At 30.5% G+C, this 22,185-nt stretch overlaps 1 protein-coding gene across 20 annotated transcripts in view; it reads left to right on the forward strand.

Moving 5' to 3' along the window:
- Positions 1–22,185, forward strand: part of LOC148231492 (potassium voltage-gated channel subfamily KQT member 1-like) — a 337,496-nt gene that overhangs the window by 178,418 nt on the left and 136,893 nt on the right. For all 20 annotated transcript variants that reach the window (XR_015810812.1, XR_015810813.1, XR_015810814.1 and 17 more), the window contains one exon: positions 7,136–7,311. Coding sequence is in view for 17 of the 20 variants with exons in the window: in XM_088193257.1 (XP_088049383.1) it covers positions 7,136–7,311 (176 nt within the window). In the remaining 3 variants the exon portion in view is untranslated. The remainder of the gene's footprint in view (positions 1–7,135; positions 7,312–22,185) is intronic.

Genomic DNA, 22,185 nt, shown 5'->3' on the forward strand with positions numbered 1-22,185 from the left:
GACGGCCGGAAAATCGTGCAGATTTCAATTTTGACTTTTGCCATTAGGAACCGACGCGAATTGTTTATATATTTTCTATTTTAAAATCGAATGCCATTCTATAGTTCATTACTATTTTATTGCGCTATTATAAATTATTATACACCAATAAAATAAGGTGAAAAATAATTAATCTGAGTTTTATGACCGCTCGGCAAAGTTCCAATTTGCCGCTAATTTTCTATTAAAGGTGTGTGACCGGCGTTAGAAAAACACAATTAGCCTGATTTACGGTGTAAATGAAGAAGTATTATGAAAAATTTATTCGCGTAATTTATTAAAATACTACTATATGAATACATATAGTAGTATTTTAATAAATTACGCGAATAAATTTTTCATAATATGAATACATATTTCGTCGTCAAATTTTCTTTTACACCCTTTGATGAAAATTAACGACGACGCAAATTGAATTTGTATATAAAATGGGTTACGTCAAAAATTATTTCGTAGCAATGAAACGTATCCGAGAGGTTACTCTCGAAATTTTACAAGCTTAACTTTTACAACACCGTAAACTCAAACCCAGACCCGACCGTAACGATAAACTTGCAGCTATACGGTTAAGTCTTAAGGTTGAGTGTTTTTTTCTGTCTCCGAGTCCTAATGATCAATGGACTGTACATTTTTACGGATGGATTTTGTATTATAATAAAATAAAGCAATGCGAATGAATGTTGCTTTATATAAAGATCGATACGAAGCATCGTATGAATGAACTTGTCAAAAGTTGGACCTGAGTTTTAAAATTGAGTTTTCGAGTTTGAAAGCGCACAATATGTTTTGAACGTGTGAAAAATGTGTACAATAGTTATTATTGTTGAGTGAGGTTTGTCATTGAAGTGTGACATGTTTTATATATCGTTTGCAGATATATTTTATTTTCATTGATAAAAAATATAAATCTTTAAGGATATATGATTTTATATATCTTTAAAGTTATATATATGTTTCTTTAAACATTTCAATATCAAAAAGATATGTTGTATAAATAAATACGTAATTAAAAATAGTGAACATGTTGCTTGTATCATTGCCACAAATACATTCATATCATTCAAAAGGGAAGACTTACCGTTTATCCCCACAAGTTTCAGTCACTGGACCGTAAATCCTTTTCCGTTATAATAACAGGTGTCCATTTATAATATCGACCATATATATCTATATAAGAAATATTACACAAGCGAAAGTGGAATACTTAAGCTTTCGAAATAAGGAAAAGCTGTAGATTATGAACGCTGGTCGGCAATTTCATACAGAATGAATTTATGATTCCAGAAATAGTTATGTACATTTATTTGTGAAGTCGCATCGTTTCCAATAATAATAATTGCGAATGCATCTCGAGCAAATGCGTCCGTTGCAAATGTATCATATAATGGCTATATTAATTGATGAGTATTGTATTTTGGCATTAAACTATTTAATGTAAACATTATGTTTCAACCAAGTAAACACAATCAACAACTATTAATAAATAAAAAAGAAATTAAACTGAAATCAAAATCTGTGTTTCAGTGACATAAAATTCTAAGTCAACTAACAATCAATATATGTCACTATGCACAAATATATTTATTAAAATTATATTTAGACCTTAACCACTTGAGCGCCAACGACTCACCGGACGTCATTTGATGATTTTTTTTAAACAAATTATCATCCGTTCATTTGACATTTTTCTATATTTTGGTAAAACAAGTATATCATCCTTTCTATTACATTAAAAACTCTTTGTCCATTGATTAATTTAATTCATATAGAATCAGCAAGTTTTGTTAGACTAACAGCACGGGTTTCGTCCTGCCCGTTCCACTGTTACTAACCTTCTGTCGTTCATCAAAACGGTGACAACTTCTCTCGATGCGAGAATTCAAGTAGACGTCGTGTATACAGATTTTGAGAAAGCCTTTGACAAAGTTTGTCATAGGTTATTATTAAAAAAATTGTCGAAACTCGGTTGCTCGGATAATTTAACTCGGTTATTCTCGAGTTATTTAAGCAATCGTAGACAGTTTGTAACCTGTGGTGGCCGATTGTGAAAAGAATATTTTACCCCTTCGGGGGTTCCTCAAGGATCCAATCTGGGCCCTCTGCTTTTTGTGTTATTTATTAATGACATAAATACAGCAATTAAAAACTCAAGTTTTTTTCTGTACGCAGATGATTTAAAATTATATAAATGCATTTGATCTGTTGTGGACTCCTTCTCTCTACAAAGTGATTCAGACTCTCTACGGAGATGGGCTTCCGTTAACCGTCTGCCCTTTAGTGTCGGAAAGTGCCATACTGTGTCATTTTCTCGATTTCGTTCGCCATCAGCTTATTTCTACCATCTCGGTGGTAACATTTTGACTAGAGAAACTTTCACTAAAGATCTTGGAATCACTTTCTAGAGCAAGTGGAGGTTCTCTCTACACATACACGTCGTCTGTGATAAATCTTCCAAGATGCTCGGCTTTGTTATAAGGAATGCCTTTCACTTTGACGATCCGTCAGTTATTCGCATCCTCTATGACACCTTAGTTCGTAGCATTCTTGAATCGGGATCTATAATTTGGAATCCCCGAATAGCCAAATATTCCCTTTTAGTGGAAAAGATTAAAAAAAGCTATTTAAGATACCTTTACAAAAGGACATTTGGTTATTATCCGTACTTATATCCCAGCACCTTTCTTTTAGGAGCTTTGGGATATGATTCGCTGAGCTCTCGCAGAAAGCTGTATGTCGCTAAGCATTTTTTCAAATTACTAAAAGGTGCTGTCGACAACCCAGCTATTCTCGAGGAATTCCAGTTTTGGGTTCCGGAACATTTTTGAGAATCACGATCGCGACCACTTTTGATGGGCTAGGACATCCGCACTTGCCGATTCGCCTATAGCTGTGGCCATCCGGCTCCTTAATACGCTGGCATTACATATTGACCTATTTAATGTTAGCTACGAGGATCTGATCCTGTTTGTATCATTTAATTTTGATATTTTATAATTTTTTGTTATTTTTAAGTATTGTTCTATTTATGTATATATACGTTTTTTATGTTTTATAAATTTAAAATTTGTTTTCGACCATCGTGACGCATTGGGGTAACCTGTTAGGCACGATGGTCTTAATTTAATCGAAAAAATAAAAAATATGTGAATACTGCAAATACATATGCATTTTATAGTATTTCAAAGACATTTCTATTATATACAGTGATGTTTGGAATTGATGAAAAAAAATGTTTCTCGCCACTTTAACCGCAATGCTGGCGCTAATCCTTCCATCGGCGAATTTGCACAAAAACGTGATGAAACCTTCAACCGCGAAAAGTTTCACACTAAGCCACTACTAACCAATAGACCATTCAACCACACACGAAAACGGGCGATTAATCACGTTCGCGTTGCGAGAAAGCTTAAACACGTTCGTTCGTCACAATAGACATGAAATTGAGCCGCTTGCAACGTTTGCCGGTCACGATTGTCACTTTTGCGCATTACATACACATGCATGTGTATAACTACTTCATGTTAAAATCTTAAAAGAGATCCATAAAATGGCGATTACAGAAACCTTTGCAGCTAAAACCCTTGAATATTTATGAACCGATAACGTCTCAATACGATAAATACTTGTGATTGGAGAGTGGTTATGTAATTGAAAACGTTTTATTGAAAAATACTTTTCATTCTTTGAATGTTAAAGCATGAGGGTGATATTGATTTTAGGCTCAAAGCAATGAATTCATATCTAAACAGATTTGATGTCGTTCGTTGAATTTGTTTTTTATGTAGCAATTTCTATATGTTAATGTTTTCATTGAAATTCAATTCACTATATAAAAACTACAGATTTAGTTATCTGGATGTTTCAAGTCCAATGTGCAGTAAAATTTATGTATGTATTATAATAAATAAAGGATCGCATATAAACACAGTATTTTTGTGATGTACAAACATAATAGATGATATAAACAAACTGATCAATTAAATGTCTGGCGGCAACGGTTTTGGCCGAATTCCTTTGCTATTGCCAGATAATGTCGTTCTTTGTTTTCACTCGTTCAGTGGTAGTTTTGTCGATTTGTATTGAATGTTTTTCGGATGAATGGTCAAGAACAAACTATGATGGCATAATGCATCCTCTCGGCGGCTTGTTTCAAAAGCCCGCTATAAATAAAATTTTGACAAATGTGCATATATTGTTCTTCTTCCGGTTTCATGCCTATTATAGTCGTTGGCGATCACATTGTTGATAAGTATTCCGCTCGGTCCTTGCCTGCACAAAATACTTCATCGTTTGCGCATATTATGTTCATGATTTTTTCACTCGCATTTTTTTCACATTGAGATTTTTTCACCTAAGCCTTTTTGCAAACAAAGATTTCATACTAAGATTCATGATCGCGTCCTCTTTTGATGTTCGTTAGAGCTAGGATGGCCGCACGCTTCTTAATACGCTGGCAATGTTTAATGTTAGCCACGAGAAGCTGGTCCAGTTTATTTATTTCAATTTATTTTTTGTGTATTATTTTGAATATGTATATTTTTCTGTGTATTAAAATAATGTGATGTTTTGGAATAACCTGTTCGGTTACGATGGTCTTAATTTAATCTAAATAAGTAAATACTAATAAAAAAACATAAATAGGTCAAACAGGGCCGGCCCTAGGTTATTTGGCGCCCCAGGCAAAAATTAAATTTGCGCCCCCTCCTCCCCTCTATTAATACTTAATTAGCTCATTACATAAGCTGAATAATATAATTCAAATTTAAGTAAACTAATATTATATTTGACACCATATTCTTTTTTTTGATTGTGGGTATTAAAGAATTTGTGGGGTTTTTTCATTTCAATTTTTTACGCGTAAAATAATCTAAAGAGTAGTAGAGTGTACCAAAAAACTAATATCAGATTATATTCTTTAACAATATTGTTTGATAATTTTAATTGAATATTGCACCTTCATTTGGTATCACGGCGCCCCACAAGTCCTAGCGCCCCAGGCGACCGCCTGTACTGCCTGCCCCTCGGGCCGGCCCTGAGGTCAAAAATGATATATAAATTTCTTATGATGTTATATCAAAAATAAAACAGCATTTTTTCATCAAAAATGTAGATTAAATATATGTTCAGATTATTATATGATTTTGTATTTTATTTTTAAAGTTTCTATTGAACTTAAGAGTTTTTTATATAAATATAATAAAATATAAATTCATAAGTCATTAAAATAATATTTTACTAGAAACATATAAAAAAAATAAACAAGATAAATTAAATTTTTGCATATTCATTCGTATAATAGCATTGACCAGACATGCTTGTTTTTAAGACCAGTTCTAAATTTCAAAAACAGACATTTAGCAATTTCCATGCGGACTTTAATCTGTTCATCGGGGTCCATTTTATCAGTATTAAAAAAATATATTTTATCTCCATCTAATGATAAGGCTAACAGCCCTACAGGGAGTTTGCTTATAATTATATATTTTCTATTATTGATGCTTGTTTGAAGACCATTTTTTAAATATTATATATTTTTACTATCCTATGGGGCGGTGTCAACAATCCGTCAATGCTCGGCGACTTTCGACTGCGAGCTTTAGAGTGCCTTAGAGAGTCACGATCGCCTCCCTTATTCTTCCCCGTTGCGGCCAGTACGTCAGCGCATCATACGAGCGATCCATCTTCTTAGCGAGCTTACCTAAAAACAATGATTTTTTGGGCGATAGCTGTGAGAAGCTTATCTATTTTAGGTGTGCGCTATTTTTGTAATGGCCATCATGTTGCATTAGGGAAACTTGTCAAGTCATAATGATCTGTTTTTAATAAATAATATAATAATAAATCATTATTTTTTTTTTTAAATCTCAGCAAAAAAATGTTGAAAATATTATACAAATAAAAATAAAAATACCTTTTATATATTATATATAAATGTACCTTATTCTTGCGACCTTTACCGGGCGGATTTTTTGTTGATCAAAGCATGTTTTTTTTTAATAGTTGCTTTCTACTAAGCAATTATTTAGAAACCCATACGATTATATAATACTTGTAGATATTTTGTGTAATATTTTTTTATATAAAAATGGAAGTGCGATGACAATTATTTTTATAATAAATATGTATAAATAAAGGCTAAAAAAATTCAGTCAAGTTTAAAAAATCGTGTACTGAAGATTTTATTAAAGTATAGTAATTTTTTAAGCCTCTGAATGGATTTATAGCACAAGAAATAAAATGTAGAAATATCGGTGTAAATTCTTTAAATCTCGGACCCCTTTGTAAATAGTACCGAACTTATTATCTTGTAAATATAAAGGATTTTAAATATAATTTAATGTATTAAAATGATCACTATTTATTTTTGTTGAAAGATAAAGTTATTTTATGACAATTAAATTGCAAAGATTTACATAGCTTTCATAAAAAAACGTCGATTTATTATCTATTTTCATTGACAATACTATTAATGGCTGTTTTTCTCACGGTAGTACCAGTTTTGAAAATCCCGGTAATCTATAATGGACATTATATAAACAAAAAATATACCATTTAATATAAAAAAAAAATATGTTGCTTCATCCCATATTTAAAGCGCTGACGTCTTGGCCGTAACAGGCTAGAATAAGGGACGCGATCACGACTCTCTATGTTTATTTAATCTGTAGTTAGTCAAATGTTTTGCTGATCTTTGGCAAATTATTAATTCTTAAATGTTGTAATTTTATAAAATTATGTAAACATAGTTTTAAATTTAATGAAACATTGAATAGTGTAGTAACAAGCAAGTCGTGTGAGTAATTCTGTACTAATTTGAGCTTCCATTAAATCCCGACAATTATAATTGGAACGAATTATAAATGGCATCCAGTAGAGCACAAACACGCGCATTACACACCGAAGCTATTATCTAACGGTGATGAATTTTGCTTTATTCGCATGTTAATTAAATAATTACGGTAACGAACCGCCTTTGGGGATGTATCAGGTTCGATGAGATATTACTTTTATTACATTGGCGCGCCGCTCGGCAAAGAAGCCAAAGGCGCCGCGTGATGAAATATAAATTTAATATGGATTTCTTTGCTTGTTTCAGACGTAACTACAATCCTGGCGTCTTTGGTGGTGCTAGGTATGGGCTCTTCGGGGCAGGTGTTTGCAGCATCTGCCCTGAGGGGCCTACGCTTTTTCCAAATCCTACGGATGGTCCGAATGGATCGCAGAGGTGGCACGTGGAAGCTTTTGGGCTCGGTTGTATACGCACACAGACAGGTGAGTGACGTTTAAGTTAAAGATATATTATGTTCTGTTCCCTTCTTTAAATCTGTTAATGCTCTATGAGCTTATAATTATTTTAAAAAATACGATAATTCAATTAGACGGTTTGCTGAAAACTTAGACTCAGAGAAACGATATCTAGCTCAGGCAAATAATTAGACTCACTCAGTAATGTGCATAATAAACTTTCAAGTGCAACGATTGCACTTCGTGTAAATAAATAATTTCACAATCATACAGCAGGAATTAGGCCAATTCAATCGCATTACCGCTAATCGAATAGCTCACACAGATGAGCTACGCGCGTGTAAATAACCCAATGAAAACATAGACGTGTAGTAGCACGTTTTGGTGTTATTTCCAAAAGTTATCATTGACTGAATATATATGCAATTTGGTGAACTCTCACCGACAAACTGTGGGGTGAGGAAGGTTAATGACGGGAAATTTTTGTCGTCAAACAACCGACCGGTAGGGCGTAAAAGCTAACAATAACAGTTAGTGTGCGTTAGCAACAACGAGTGTTTTCGTTAATGGCTCGCTTTATATCGGGCAATAAACATAGTTAGTTCTTTTATATGGACTCGTGTCGGGGGCGAAACATTGTCGTCGGCGATAATTACTATCAAGTATGTAATTTAGAGACGAACTAAAGGACAGGGCTGATCGGATAGCAAATGAAAAATCTTTCCAAAGTAAATTAATAAAATAAAAAAAAAACTATTTGATCTGATTTCTTGAGATTTTTTTACATATGATTACTTAAATATTTTACTAAATCGATTCTGTGTACGAGTCACACCAAAAAAAATTTAACTAAATTTTTTGGTGTGACTCGCAGTAGCGAAAAATTAAAAGTACGATGATGATTTTTGGGTGGAGCCAGACTTTTTATTATTGTCCAATTATCTTATTAGATGTTTTGAAGATTGAAAATAAATATGATTGTCTATGGCAGGGCTTCCCAAACTTTTTCAGCGACGGAACACTTGGCAAATCCGAAAACTTTGGCGGAACACTTAGCTTATTTTTTAGGTTGAGTAATTCATAATAGTATAAATAAAAATAAAAAATGTTAAAAAGGAAATATCATTTATTTAATAAACATAAAAATTCAAATAAATAAAACTCCTAATGACTGATGATTTTGAGTTCTTAAATTACAATTTTTATTATACAGGCATAATATTGATCAGATGTATTCTCAGTTTTTGGATTATTTTCTTCTTCGATGATAGATGTATCAGTAGAAATATTTGGCCTTTCTTTCGTCAAATTTCCTGTTTTTAACCAAAGATCCATGGGTAGTTTTTGAATAATATGTAAATTCTGTAATATTTTTTTTTGTCAAAATGGAAAAAAATCTGTATTGTAAGCAACCAGACTAAATTAATGTACAAGAAAATCGATTCATTTTTATGCAAATTTTATTTGAATCATTTATATTTCCAAAAATATACACCCAATCCTGTTTTAACGCAATAAATTACAATAGTTTCAAGCTTTTTTATCAGATTTATGAACAATTTTTATGTATTAGCAAGACTAACAATTTTTTTAATATACTCCAAACTTTTGTGAAATATCTATTTAGGCTCCGCGGAACACCTATTTTGGACCCGCGGAACACCAGTGTTCCGCGGAACATAGTTTGGGAAACCATGGTCTATGGAATATGCATATATATTTAGCAGCAATCCTTGTCATTAATATTGTGAGTTCTAACGACTTAAATGTAGTAGTTCTGACTGAATTGTCTGAAGAAATTGATTCGGTACGGTAGCATTTGTGTTTATATATCCATGAGAATTTGGGGAAAATCTATAATTCAATAATTCAAGGCGGAACTAGACTTTTTTATTTCCTTAGGTTTTTAGGACGGAATAGTGTAGTCCGTAACGTCTCAGACTAGTAACTCTGAGATTACGGGTTCAAGCCCCAGCAGCGGCACTCGAATTTTTATTTATGAAAAAAAGCAGCCTCAGCTGCAGTGACATCTATTGGTTATATAATTTATAATTATTATTATAGATGTCACCGATTCTCATACTTTCAGTCTAGTGGTTAATATTTACTTGTTGCTATTCATTATATCAATTGATACAGATTTACCCCGTTGTAACTCATTGGGCTTACGCCTTTCAGGTTACGTAATAAGAATTAAAAACGTCGTCATTTAATGGAATGTGTAAAACAAACTACGAAGTAGCTATACACTGACTTTTGGCTTTGTGTTAGCTTTAATACAAGTGATTTGAAACTGTTAATGGATACCGATTTATGAATGTCTCTTAAAAAGTCTCTTATCGCAACAATTACAAGTGATCCCGACGATCTCTATACAAATAAATTAGTATAAATCAAGAACTTCGTTATTATTAATATGTATCTTCTAACGCGAAATTAAATAAACATTCTAATTCAACTGTTTCTAAAGATTTTTTCGAAAGCACTAGAAATATATTTATTTATTAATAGCTGTTTCAAAATAAATTAAAGTTTTATTTTCTTTGAATTCGCATTGAATTTTTAGTTATTTAATTGATAGTTTAAAATATTTAAAAATTGGTTTCAGTGTCTTCGAATTTGATATAGAATATTTCTTTAAGAAACATATAAATTGAGTTTTTCATGACTCATTTGCACACATTGCTCCTATAAATATTCTCTCCGATATAATAATTATTGGAATCTGTTTTCATATTAAATAATCTTAATGAAATATTTTAGGGATTCCGCTTATATAACAAAAGGGTTGACGTACATTTCCCAACACGAATTATGAAAATTGAGCTTAAAGCTTATTTTATATAAATACGCTTATACCGGAAGCAATTTAAATAATGCTATTAATAACCTAATTAATTCTGTATTTATAAAAAAATATAAATATATTAAATGGATTTAATTAATTAAATATTCCGAATATAAATTGCAACTTTTCTTCATAAAAGTTAAATGTCCTGTAAAAAAGTTTTTCTATTAAAGAATGTTTCTAATTAAATTTAGAGATATTTAATTGATTTAAAAAATGTTTTAATGATTTATAAAGGTTATCCAAAGTTATTGCGATGGAAGTATAACTTTTATTAACCGATTTTTAAATACCGATAAATCTTATTTACGACTACATATTCCGTCATTTGCTAAGCTGTAATACGTAAAAGGGGTGCACGTATTTGAATAATGCGTCCCAAGATGCCCTTCGTATTAACTTAATTATTAACGGCGTTTTGTGTCAAAACGGTCGCTATCTTAGCCATCTTTGCTGAGGAATTCTGGCCTTTATCTTCTAGCAGAATTGCGGCCAACATTGTCACCCTTATGAATAATACGGTCGTAAATTATTTCACTGAAAAAATAATGCATTCAAGTGTAACATAGTACGCTATCATAACGACCCTAATTTTAACATGGGTGTAATCGTAATTGCAGTAATAAACATTCCGTTAATGTTAATATTATAAATAACGTCCACGCCAAGTTCATAAATTTTAAAATGGTTAGTAGTCACGAGAATAGGTCAATTGTTAAATTATCGAAAGATTGTGTTTTGTATATAAAATAAAATATATTTTTGTATTATATTTTTCTATTGCTCTTAAAATATTTTGACGATTCTTTAGCAAATTTATTCCAAATAAATTAAATGAGGAGGTTACCCCAATGCATCACCATAGTCAAATAACAATACAATACACAAAAAATATAATAGAAGTACGGTAAAAAAATTTGTAATAATTGCGATGGCAGGAAATCATCAAGACGGATGTTCCAATCTCTTCCATAATTTATGGGAAGTGTTGTTTATTTTTAGCAATAAAATTTGAGGGCGTATAGATGTTACATTATTTATTATATCTTAAATGTGTATTATAAATTGTAATGGTCCTAATTTGCACCCCTGTGGTGCACTGTGAAATATTATACTTTATTTTAAATTAACATCAATTATATAACATTTTTTATAGCAAACTATATTTGTCTTCAGTTTCAAAAACTCTAATAGTATTGTTTGCAACCTTGGCCATCAAACAGTTTTTTTTGTAAATAATTTACGATCATTTACAAGTTCACTGTGTCGATTGAAACTTTACCTACAAATCAATTTTAACTTAGAAATGATTAATCAAACCTTTTAATGTCTCACTGAAACTATTATTAGTGTCCTAGCCTTTTTCTTGGCATTCAAGCAAGCAGATGCGTTGTGCGGCAGATGTTGCGAATTTCGATAAAGCCATATTTCTTCTTGAAACGGACCGAATGAACGATAATATCATAAATCCATCTCCATCTTCTCGCGTATTATTTGTGTATGATATTCGAGCAAACTATTCGTAGGTCGCAACGGATGCTTTCGAAGTATGAAGATACATAGGCCTTTCGCTAAGTCTTTGATTTATTAATACAAAAAAATCTGTAAACATGGTTTGATGTAATATAATATGTTACTTGACAAATATACAAATGTTTATTTTCTTTTATAATATTTGTTTTCTGTGACATGAAATTACTCAATCTAATAATAACGTGTTTTTCGTTCTTTACAAGCATATGAACCGTGTTCACTTATCATGTTTTGAAAATCTGCTTTTCTACAAAACGAGCTGTAACAATATATCATGAAAATGAATGGTTAACAATGCAAAGCCATCAATCTATCAAAAGTTTATTATACAAACAGATTAACACCTTCATTGTGCAATATAAAATCGTTTAAACTCTTAACTACCTTAGTATGAAAATCGCATAAATCTCCAGTTGTTTATGTATCAGTTGAAAAACAACACAATTTTATCGTTTGTTCTTTAGTCATATTAGTATATAATATAGTATGTACTTATGCATGGATTGTCAGTTTATATGTAACGGTATATTGTATATGAACTATGCTATAAAACCGCTTGACTGACTCATAATAGGAAATATTCTCCTTCTAGATATTTGCATAGTTTGAAAATAAACACCGAAAGCAGACTTACATATGTAATGAGGGATGCATGTGTGTATTAGTTCTGATGTGATATAATAAAACAATATTATTAAAATTAGTGTTTATTTTTGTATTAATAGCAGTTATTCAAATATAATCAATGTATTAATACAACGAATAATATACATTTTTTCTTGATATATCTTTCAGTAACTTATTTGCAATTATCGAACGTTGGCATATAATCTAGCTAAACCTATTTTGATTATTACTATTTTAAATAAAGAGATAAACTATTACATGTGCTGTTTAGCTGAGATGATTTTATTTTTTTTGTATTTTGACTCAAATAAATAATTGTAATATGTATTACAGAAGTATAATTGTATTTATATATTTAGGATTATTTGCATTCCAGTTGTAGTGAAATAAATCTATCATTGGTAGTGTCAGAATTTTAGATATAGTTCATATTAGAAAAAAATTTGTCGTACTTTTTTCAAGAAAAAAATATTTTTTAAATGAGTCGTGTAATGTTGTAAGTGAGTTTAATATTGTTGTTGTTTAGAAATATTTGCTAATTTAATCTTGATCAAATGCTTTCTCTTATATTGAGAAGGTTGAAATAATGATCTACTTTTTTCCCAGTTTATTAACTTGGCTAAAAAAGCAAAATTTCCGTAGTATCCATACCTGATTTATCTTATTCATTTTGAAAAATATTTAAAAGGTGAAGTAATTAATATGCAAAATATATAAAGCAACATAAAGAAAAAATACGTTTTTTTTAAATGTTGTAAATTCTGGAAAAAATAAAGTTCTTCTGTTAGTTTTAATATTAGCGCTTTAAGAATTGTCCTATTATTTTCTGTATGATAGAGAAGCATTTTACATTCTTCTCCTATTTATTGACTAATAAAATGATTTAGAAAACTGCTTCTGATAAAATTATTGAGTCTGTATTGCCAATAAGGATTCTGAATACTCGAGACACGAATCAAAACTCAGATAGATTTTTCTTAACGTGGTTGAAAAAGTACAGTATTTTTTTTATTCTAAAACTTTAGTTATGTTTTTATCAAGAATAGATTTTCTTATAAATGTATGTGATGATACTTTTAGATATTTTATGTCTTCAATATTGTCCTAACACGAAGATAAGAGATGCTTATTTTGTCTTATAGAACAAAGTTATTATTTAATTTCTGTGCATCAATTGAGATCGTCACGTAGATAGTCTCCGAGGCGATTTCAATTCTGAATTCTGAGCGTTAAGCTGGATGAATGGGATACGAAGAGAGAAGCGGTGGCTTTTGCGATTTTCGACAATCTTTTTTTGCCTTTATCATCGCGCACTTTCATAAAACTCAATTTCTTTAATAATAATTTATAAACTAAGCAATGCCTATATATTTTTTATATTTCATAAAAATATTTATTAAGCTTCTGCAAATTTAGAATCTTAAATAGCAAGCAAATAAAAAAGTAAAACAATTTTGGATTTATATTATAAAATTATTCATTAAAATAAAACAAAAAATTCATACTTTTACACAAGATTATCACCAATATTGTTGACTTATATCAGCCAATAAAACGCGGGTGGAAACTAATGAGAATTTTATTTAGTTTATATTGCATGTATTGCGAGTTACTCTTCAAGCGATTGTGGAGAAGCTGGCGGAGGGATGATGTCAGAGGAATATCCTCAGAGTTCTGATTGGTGTAGCAGTGACAGTATAGCGGAGGTTGATCTCTCTTTGCTGCGGTGCTCGTATGGTGGAGTCCTCAGGATGTGAGCGTCCATGCCCCTATGTTTTCCGCGGGCGGCCAAATCTGCTGATGTCTTTCTGGTCCTCATTTGAGACCAACCTCGTGTATTCAGGGCTGCAAAGCTTGTTAACCAATCATAATCATACAGCGATCATCCAGCCAATCGTTCCACTCGCTTAGAACATAAAAATATATATACGCCTTTAGAAAGTAACATTTGCTGGATGGACATCTCCGAGGTCGAATTTTGCAACGGGAATGTTGTAGCTTTACGGTGCTTTTTGTCTTCCGGTGATATATTGTTTCCCGTGACCGTTTCGTAACAAAGAAATATTCATTCAATGCACTGGAGAACCCTTGCGTGTTATTTATGAAAAACCCTTAACGAGGGCTTTGTGTTGTCCTCTATCCTTTACACCAGTGGTTCTTAACCTTTTCAAAGTCACGGTGCACTTTTGATCATGGGAAAAAGTGGCGGTGCACCAGAATTTAGAGGTCGAAAAAAATATGTGGACATAATTTTTATTACATATTTTAAAAAAATAATAGTTACATACAAATTTTTTACATATTTTTTTAAATTAAATTATATAAAAAAGTTTAGTATTGAAAATAAATTTAGTTAGTTAATTTTGCCCTAGAACCAATTTTTAATTACGTGTTTTATTAAAAATATTTGTATTAATATTTAAAGGTGCTCTTTGGGTGGCAAATCTAAGTGGTGCATTTTCCCCCCTTTGTTTACCCAAAATAACATTCCTGCTTAACATAATGGAATTTATATGATCAATCAAAAATTAATAAATGTGATACCTGAGCTTGTTGGCTTTTGCAGATATCAGAAATATTAGGTCGAATATTTTATGTAGTTACCCTGAATTCTTCGTTTACATTTTTTTCTGTCTTTCTCGTTTTATAGTTTTCATATTAGTTGTTGTTAAGAAACCAAGCTCACACAAATATGATGTTGAAAACTGTAACAAAATTTTCAGTGCCTTCATGTAAAGACCTGAATATCCCTCTTGGACAGTAATCCAAAAATTCTTCATAGTTATTTCGGAAAATTTAATTTTTAGAGTACGATCAGTCGACAATGAGACTAATTTGATGATTTCGTATTCGGTCATAATTTTCTATATTTAAGAATAGAAAATAATGTGCAATCTTTTTTTCCAATGAAGTTAAATGTTCTAATATTGCGGAAATAACTCCCTTGGGAATGTTTTCGTTAAGTGAAGGAAACATATCTACTTTTTTTTCTATTATTCGATTTTTCGAAAGAGTTATTTTTTTTCGAAATCCTGTCAATTTGTCAATGGATGTCATGAATTTTTCGTTTTTTCCTTGAATGCTTGTGTTAACGTTATTTAAGTAATTTAAAATATCTGCTAAATAAGCCACTTTAACATACCAATCATTATTCTGAAGACATTTTACAAAATCATCCATACCTTCATTTCGAAAAAAGATTAAAAATTTATTCTTAAGTTCTATCGGGATAAAACTTTACCCTTAGATAAACACCTGACTTCAGTGTGAAAAATCAAACACTCGTACATAGCTTCCATAGAAATGCAAAGTTTTTTAAACATGCGTGTTTTTAAAGGTCTTGATTTTATGAAATTCACTATATTTACAACTTGATCTAGTACAGATTTTAGTGCTGCTGGTAATGTTTTCGAAACTAAAGATTCTCTATGTAAAAAACAGTGAGTAGATATAATATTAGGTTTTCTTGTCTTTGCAAGGGCTACAAATCCTTTAAATGAGCCTACCATTGAAGGAGCACATTTCATACAAATTCCAACACATAACTCCCATGATATTTTAAATTGTTCTAAATATGAATAGATAAGATCAAAAACATCTTGTCCTGTCGTATGCTCCTTAAGTTCTTTGCAGCATAGATATTGATTCACTATTTTGTTTTGATTTATGAAACGAACGAATCCTACTATTTGTGCTTTACCGCTAATGTCAGTAGATTCGTCGACTTGTAAAACAAAATATCACTTGGAAAGTTTATCGTTAACTGTTTTCTCAATATCATCCGACATATTTAATTATTTTTTTTATTGCATCGTTTGAAAGAGGAATTTTCATAATTTTCTTCTTGCTTCATCACCAAACATAATTTTTCCTATTTCACAATATGCAAGTAAAATTAGAGACTGCTATAGTATGTGGTTTTAATTGTACAGCAATCAATTCAGCAATCTTGTATGAAGCCAGTTGTGCCTTATCGGAAATTTTAACAGTTTTTTCAAAATATTTCGCTTGCTTATTTTGCGTGCTTAACAATCTTTTAAAGTAATCTTTACTTTTTGATGCAAGATCGGCGTGCTTCGTAGTGAAGTGGCGATTTAACTTGTCAGTATACATCGCGCTATTGGACAGTTTTTCTCCACATACAACACATAGTGGAATGTGATATCCTTCTTCATTGATGCTAGTAAAACTGAAACGTAAATATTCTTCAGAATACTGTCCATTATTTTTTTTGATTTTACTGGATATATTTTCTTTTGTATGAGACGTATGATGTCTAGTAACATCGTCACTACTTCTTCCACTTGTACTCCCAGTGTCATTAATATTTTGGTCTGATTCACAATTTCGTTTGGTAATAAATTTATCCATTGTGGGGTATCACGACTCTAATAAAATATAAATTGATTGAAACATTAAGATTTTACTATTTTGCGGAATTTTTGTTTTTACCAATTTTCTCGCGGTGCACTTGCAATAAGTTCACGGTGCACTGGTGCACCGCGGTGCACCGGTTAAGAACCACTGCTTTACACTTTATTGTCTTGTTTCTCTCAATTGTTGATAAATGATAATTTTTGATCACAGTCGTTAACGCGAGTTTTAAGAATAAGATCCCCACATATCAAAGAAACAGATTTTTTTTGCTATTTATGTGATGCTACTTATAAAATTAAAAATAGTATTTACAATTTATTATTGCTATGTATAATAATATTTGCTATTTCAATTAAATTTGTGATACTTTTATTAAATATTTGCTACTTCTAAAATAATAAATTCTAATAAAAATAGTATTCGCAACTTTAAAAAAATAAGTAAGTAAGATGTATCCTAATATTTTTTCTTCTGATCTATATTTTTTTCCATTATTGTGGTATGAAGAAGTTCCTATTTCGAACCTTGCATCATATGTGAGAGTTATTTCATCTTTCCCCGTTTGATGATTGAAATAAGTTCTTGAACAAGAAAACAATTCGGTCACTTCCAGTATATTTTCAAATTCCATGTCTTACATCAATACTATAGTACTGACCAAATATAGCACTTTACGAATTTAATTCTGGTCTGAATATGAAGGTGCTTGTTTGTGAGACCGGCTTTAATTTTTAAAAACTAGCTTGTAGTACTTTATAGGCCGACTTCACCCCCTCTTTATAGTACATTTCATCGATCATAACTCTCGAGGTAATTAAAATGCTTAGCCCTCTCAATTCTATCGTCGTATAATTTTTAGCTCACCGTGCCCAAGGTGAGCTCACTATAAATTTACACTATTCAGGAATCTCTGAAAATCATCAAGGTTCTTAGCAAATATTTTCGTGTCATCAGCATAACGAATATCGCTGATTATCTCACTGTTAACTAGAGTGCTTCTTTAAATATGGTTTAGAAGAACATATTATATATAGTAGTAGAAATAACACATCCCTGTCCGATACCTCTCTATTGAAATATTTTCTAATTTAGCTATCTTCATATTTTGCACCTTCTAGGGATCGATGCAGTTGTTACAATACTTGTACTTACGATGCTTGCAAAATCTGTTCTTCATCAATAAAATATACATACGTACATATACATAAAACTTCGATAGATCATTATCGCCCAATCGTTTATATCTGCACACACGATACATACCCAGTACTTTTATCTGTCGCTCATTATGGCCCTTCGTGTGTTTTACCGCACAGGCGAAATGTCGTGACACAGTTGTTATTTTTTTCTAGTATACTATATTCACTCCGGTATTATAATGTTAAAAGTTGCTAAACGGCGGCATGCGATTGAAACATTGTTAAAAATATATATCAAATATATTCATATATATATATTGTGTACATATCCGATTCGTCACGATACAGAACTATTATCGCTGTATTATTATTATATTGTGTTCACATCATTACGGAATGACACGTCAGTGGATAATATTAAGTTTCGGCTGTTATAGTGATAAGTTAACAGACGATAGCTATGCTTAACGTCGGGCAGAACTAATTTGCGATAACATAATCGACGACTATAAATAAAAATCTGTTACTATTTAAGTTATTGTTATTGCCGACTGACTCCATAATAAATCCACTCCAAACCATTGAAATCACATTCGCATTGATCTCAGAGCGAGCAAAAAGCGGTTAAAGTACCCCTCTTCGCCGTGCTCGAGCCGTTAACTGCTTCAGAGGCTGTAACTCAAACTCGTTCGCGACCAGGAAGGGTTTAAGCTTTGCAGTCGCTACGCACTAATCCACTTTAATTTTACGGATAAAGCAGTTAAGAATTCAAATGCGGTTTGTGTCAGCTTTTAGTAAAAATAACTCCTGGATTATAGCTTGTTTAATCGAGCTGTATATTTTATAACATTAACAAAAATATATATTTGTTATTACTACTTTAATCATTAAAGTTAAAGAGACTTTTCGGCTTAGTAACGTTCAGAAATTTCAGTCCATTAACAACTACTCTCATCTAGATAGGTACGACGTCCTACCTGGGCTTTCGCGAGTAGCGACCGCCGGTAAATCGCCGTAAAAAGCCGACATCTTTGATATAAACATACATTCTTTTTTTATATATATTGCCTTTTTTTAATATACATATATTTGAATATTGATTATCCATGATCGGAATTTACGCTGTTTTTATTAAATAATTTTTTGACTTGCTCAAATTTTATTTACGCAATAATCACCGAACCGATTTATTATATTAATATAATCTAAAGCCGAGTTTTTATAGTACCTAATTAATATTTTTTATTATATAAATTACAACCAATTTTTTTCCTTTTAATTTTTAATGCAATAAAAATTATAACAAAAATGTCTATTCTAGCAAAACTTTAATTCAAAATAATTTAAAAAAATACATTTCATTAGTATAAAATAATTTTTTCATAAAAAAATTCAAAACAATATTTTTCTAGCAATTTTTTTTTTTAATTTACAATTTAAATATAGGAAACCAAACTTAGCTTTTTATCTTAATATTACAATCAATAATAAAAATATCGTCCCTAATATTTTTTGAGAATTTTGGCATATTTATTAACAGTTACAAAAATAAAAAACAATTGTAATAAATTACATGGCGATATATTTTAAATAAATAAATTTAAAATATATGAAAGTCATTAAAATACTTAGGTAATTAAAAATGTTTAGAGAAAGGCTTAAAGAATAAATGTTATTCCTATATTAGCCTTTATATTTAAATTGGGTAAGGAATAATATAAATCATTTAAAAACAATGTAACATTATTAAATTTAGTAATTAACTGTATATTTGTTTTAATTAACAGCCATAAAACTTCTTTTAGAATAATGCAAACACTATCAATCTACATAATTAAAATGCTTATATAATTTTTATTAAATATATAGTATATCTTACATATAAATTTAATATTTATGTTAATATTTACTGACCTTTTGTAGGTATTTTTACAATATACAATCGACACCTTATTTTAATAAAATAGAGCTTATAGAAAAAAATAAGGTCTTAACAATATATCAATAGCAAATTATTATTGTTTAAATTAGGTATATTTATTATATTAAAGTGTGTTAAAAAAACTAAAACTAATTTAAATATCTGTTATAAAACATTTTTAAATTCGTCATTTCAAAAAAATATTTTAAATTCAATTCCTGTTTTTGAACGTTATTTGCCTCTATTAATTTTTAACGAATTATGATTTTTTAAGTCGCCATTTTGAAACAAGATTAAATTAGATTGACTAACGAACTTTATAAGAGCTATCACTAAAATATGTTCTATGTCGATATTATTCAAATTACGATAGTTCTTCGTATTTTTAATCATACCGGGGAAGTCCTTAAATTTTATTTTATCATATGCAAATGATAAAAAAAAAAAAATTTCAATTTCAATTTTTACTTAAAATTTTTTTTAAATATATAAAAAAAATAATAGAAAAGTTATGATTTTTTTTACGTTTCAAACAGACGCGATAATGACATTAAAAGTATTATATATTTAATTAATTAATTAAGAATAAAATATATTTTTTAAATATCTATTATATTTAAAAATTATATTTTTAAATTAGGTTTTATGACTATACGATTAAAACTATAGAAGCTATCGTGTCCTCAAAAACTTTTATTTTTACGAATTTTTAATTTTTTTAATAGCTGCTATTCTGAAACAAGATGATAGTTCAGAATGATTTTAGAAAATGTTACCTGTCGACATTTTAAAAGAAAATAACGGTTTAAACAAACTAATGAACTTAGCCGAGATAATTTAAATGTAGCGTTCTTTAATATGGATTCAGATATACATATCTCTAAACGAGGGAATATGAATCGTATTCGTAAATAGAATAGGAGCGTTGTCATACAATTCGATATAGCACTTTTTGAAGTTGCTCCGGAGAGGTGGCCATTTTTAGCTGCAAACTGTTAAGTGATTGCATCCTTTATTCTGGTTCGTTGCGTTCAAGACGTCAGCGCTCATCAACACTAGCTTTTCAACTAAATTTCCATGATGTTTATGGCTATAACTAAGAGTTCGGACAATTTATGTAGGGTAGTACACATTTGCTTAAGTTTATATATAAATGTTTGTTATGTAAATGATCAGTCAATAGAGATATAATATGTATACACTTTAAACTAAGGTCACGTGTGAAGCAAATATTAAATTTTAATTATATCTCGCATTCATTTAAGACTAGGATCGAGTAAGTTTGAGCATATTATGCAAAGTATAAAACAGTACACATATGAATTTATATTAATATCATAATAAAATCAATACCCATTGAACGCTTTCTATATGAATTATGTAGTTGTGAAAAATAAAAATAAAATTCATTGATTAGATGTATTGCATGCAAGTGTTTGAAGTATAAATCATATATACATTGCGTGATATGGATATATAATAATAAGTGAAAATTATCCATAATATCGATACGTATCTCTCGCAATGGCAATAAGTACGTGTTGAATTATTGAATCATATTTGCGAATTATTGTATTATATATTATATTTATTCTGTTACCATTGAAAAAACATCAACCCTCAACACTAAATTAATTCGTACAAGTATCCGCAAAACCAAATAAGCTCAAGACGCGGCCAAAGTTTGAATGGCGCTCTCTATCTCCCAGCAATTCAATGGACGCCGGCTCAATTAATAAATGGATTAAGGGAAGATATATTCCGGATCACGTTCACCCTCCAAACTTCTTATCCCTTCCCCATCGATCCGGAACTGGACGGACTGTGCTTTTTGTTTGCGCGTATCGTCTGTCGCGGCGGCTAATCCGTTTCTAATTAAAGCTTTCGATAACTCGGGTCAAAAAGTCAAGAAAATGCCTTACTTGTATGAATAAGTCGAATAACGAAGGATCTCTAAAGATTATCTCTTTACTCTGAAACGATCTTATGAGAGTATTTATTCGTATATTCTATATATTCAATAAAAATGTCATGTTCCGTAAACGGCTTAAAAGTTTCAATGGTTCTTAGTTTAAAACTTAAATTTGTGGTAAAACTACAAGATATATTAAGAGTCGATCAGACTTGACATGCTTGTTTGTTTTATTTTAACCATACGCCAATTGTTCACTATTATAATGACACGATAAATACATTATATTTTATCAATTGCGCTGCAATTTTTTTTCAATGCTGTTTTTATTAAAAATTGTCAGTCGAAATTGCATATAATAATTCGGCTCAGTGGCGTAGCTAATGTATGTGCGGCCAGGGCGATAAAGTTGCCGCCCCCCCCCATACATTTTTTTCAGGGTCATAAAATCAGCATTTTTTAAAATAATAAATTGGTTATTATTAAACTCTTGTTATTCGTGGATTTATATATGTTTTAGTGCATTCAGGGTTAAGAACCACAT

The sequence above is a fragment of the Plectrocnemia conspersa genome, unplaced genomic scaffold, assembly GCF_051122295.1.
Source record: "Plectrocnemia conspersa isolate PC_06_02 unplaced genomic scaffold, ASM5112229v1 ptg000009l, whole genome shotgun sequence".
Taxonomy (NCBI): Eukaryota; Metazoa; Arthropoda; class Insecta; order Trichoptera; family Polycentropodidae; genus Plectrocnemia; species Plectrocnemia conspersa.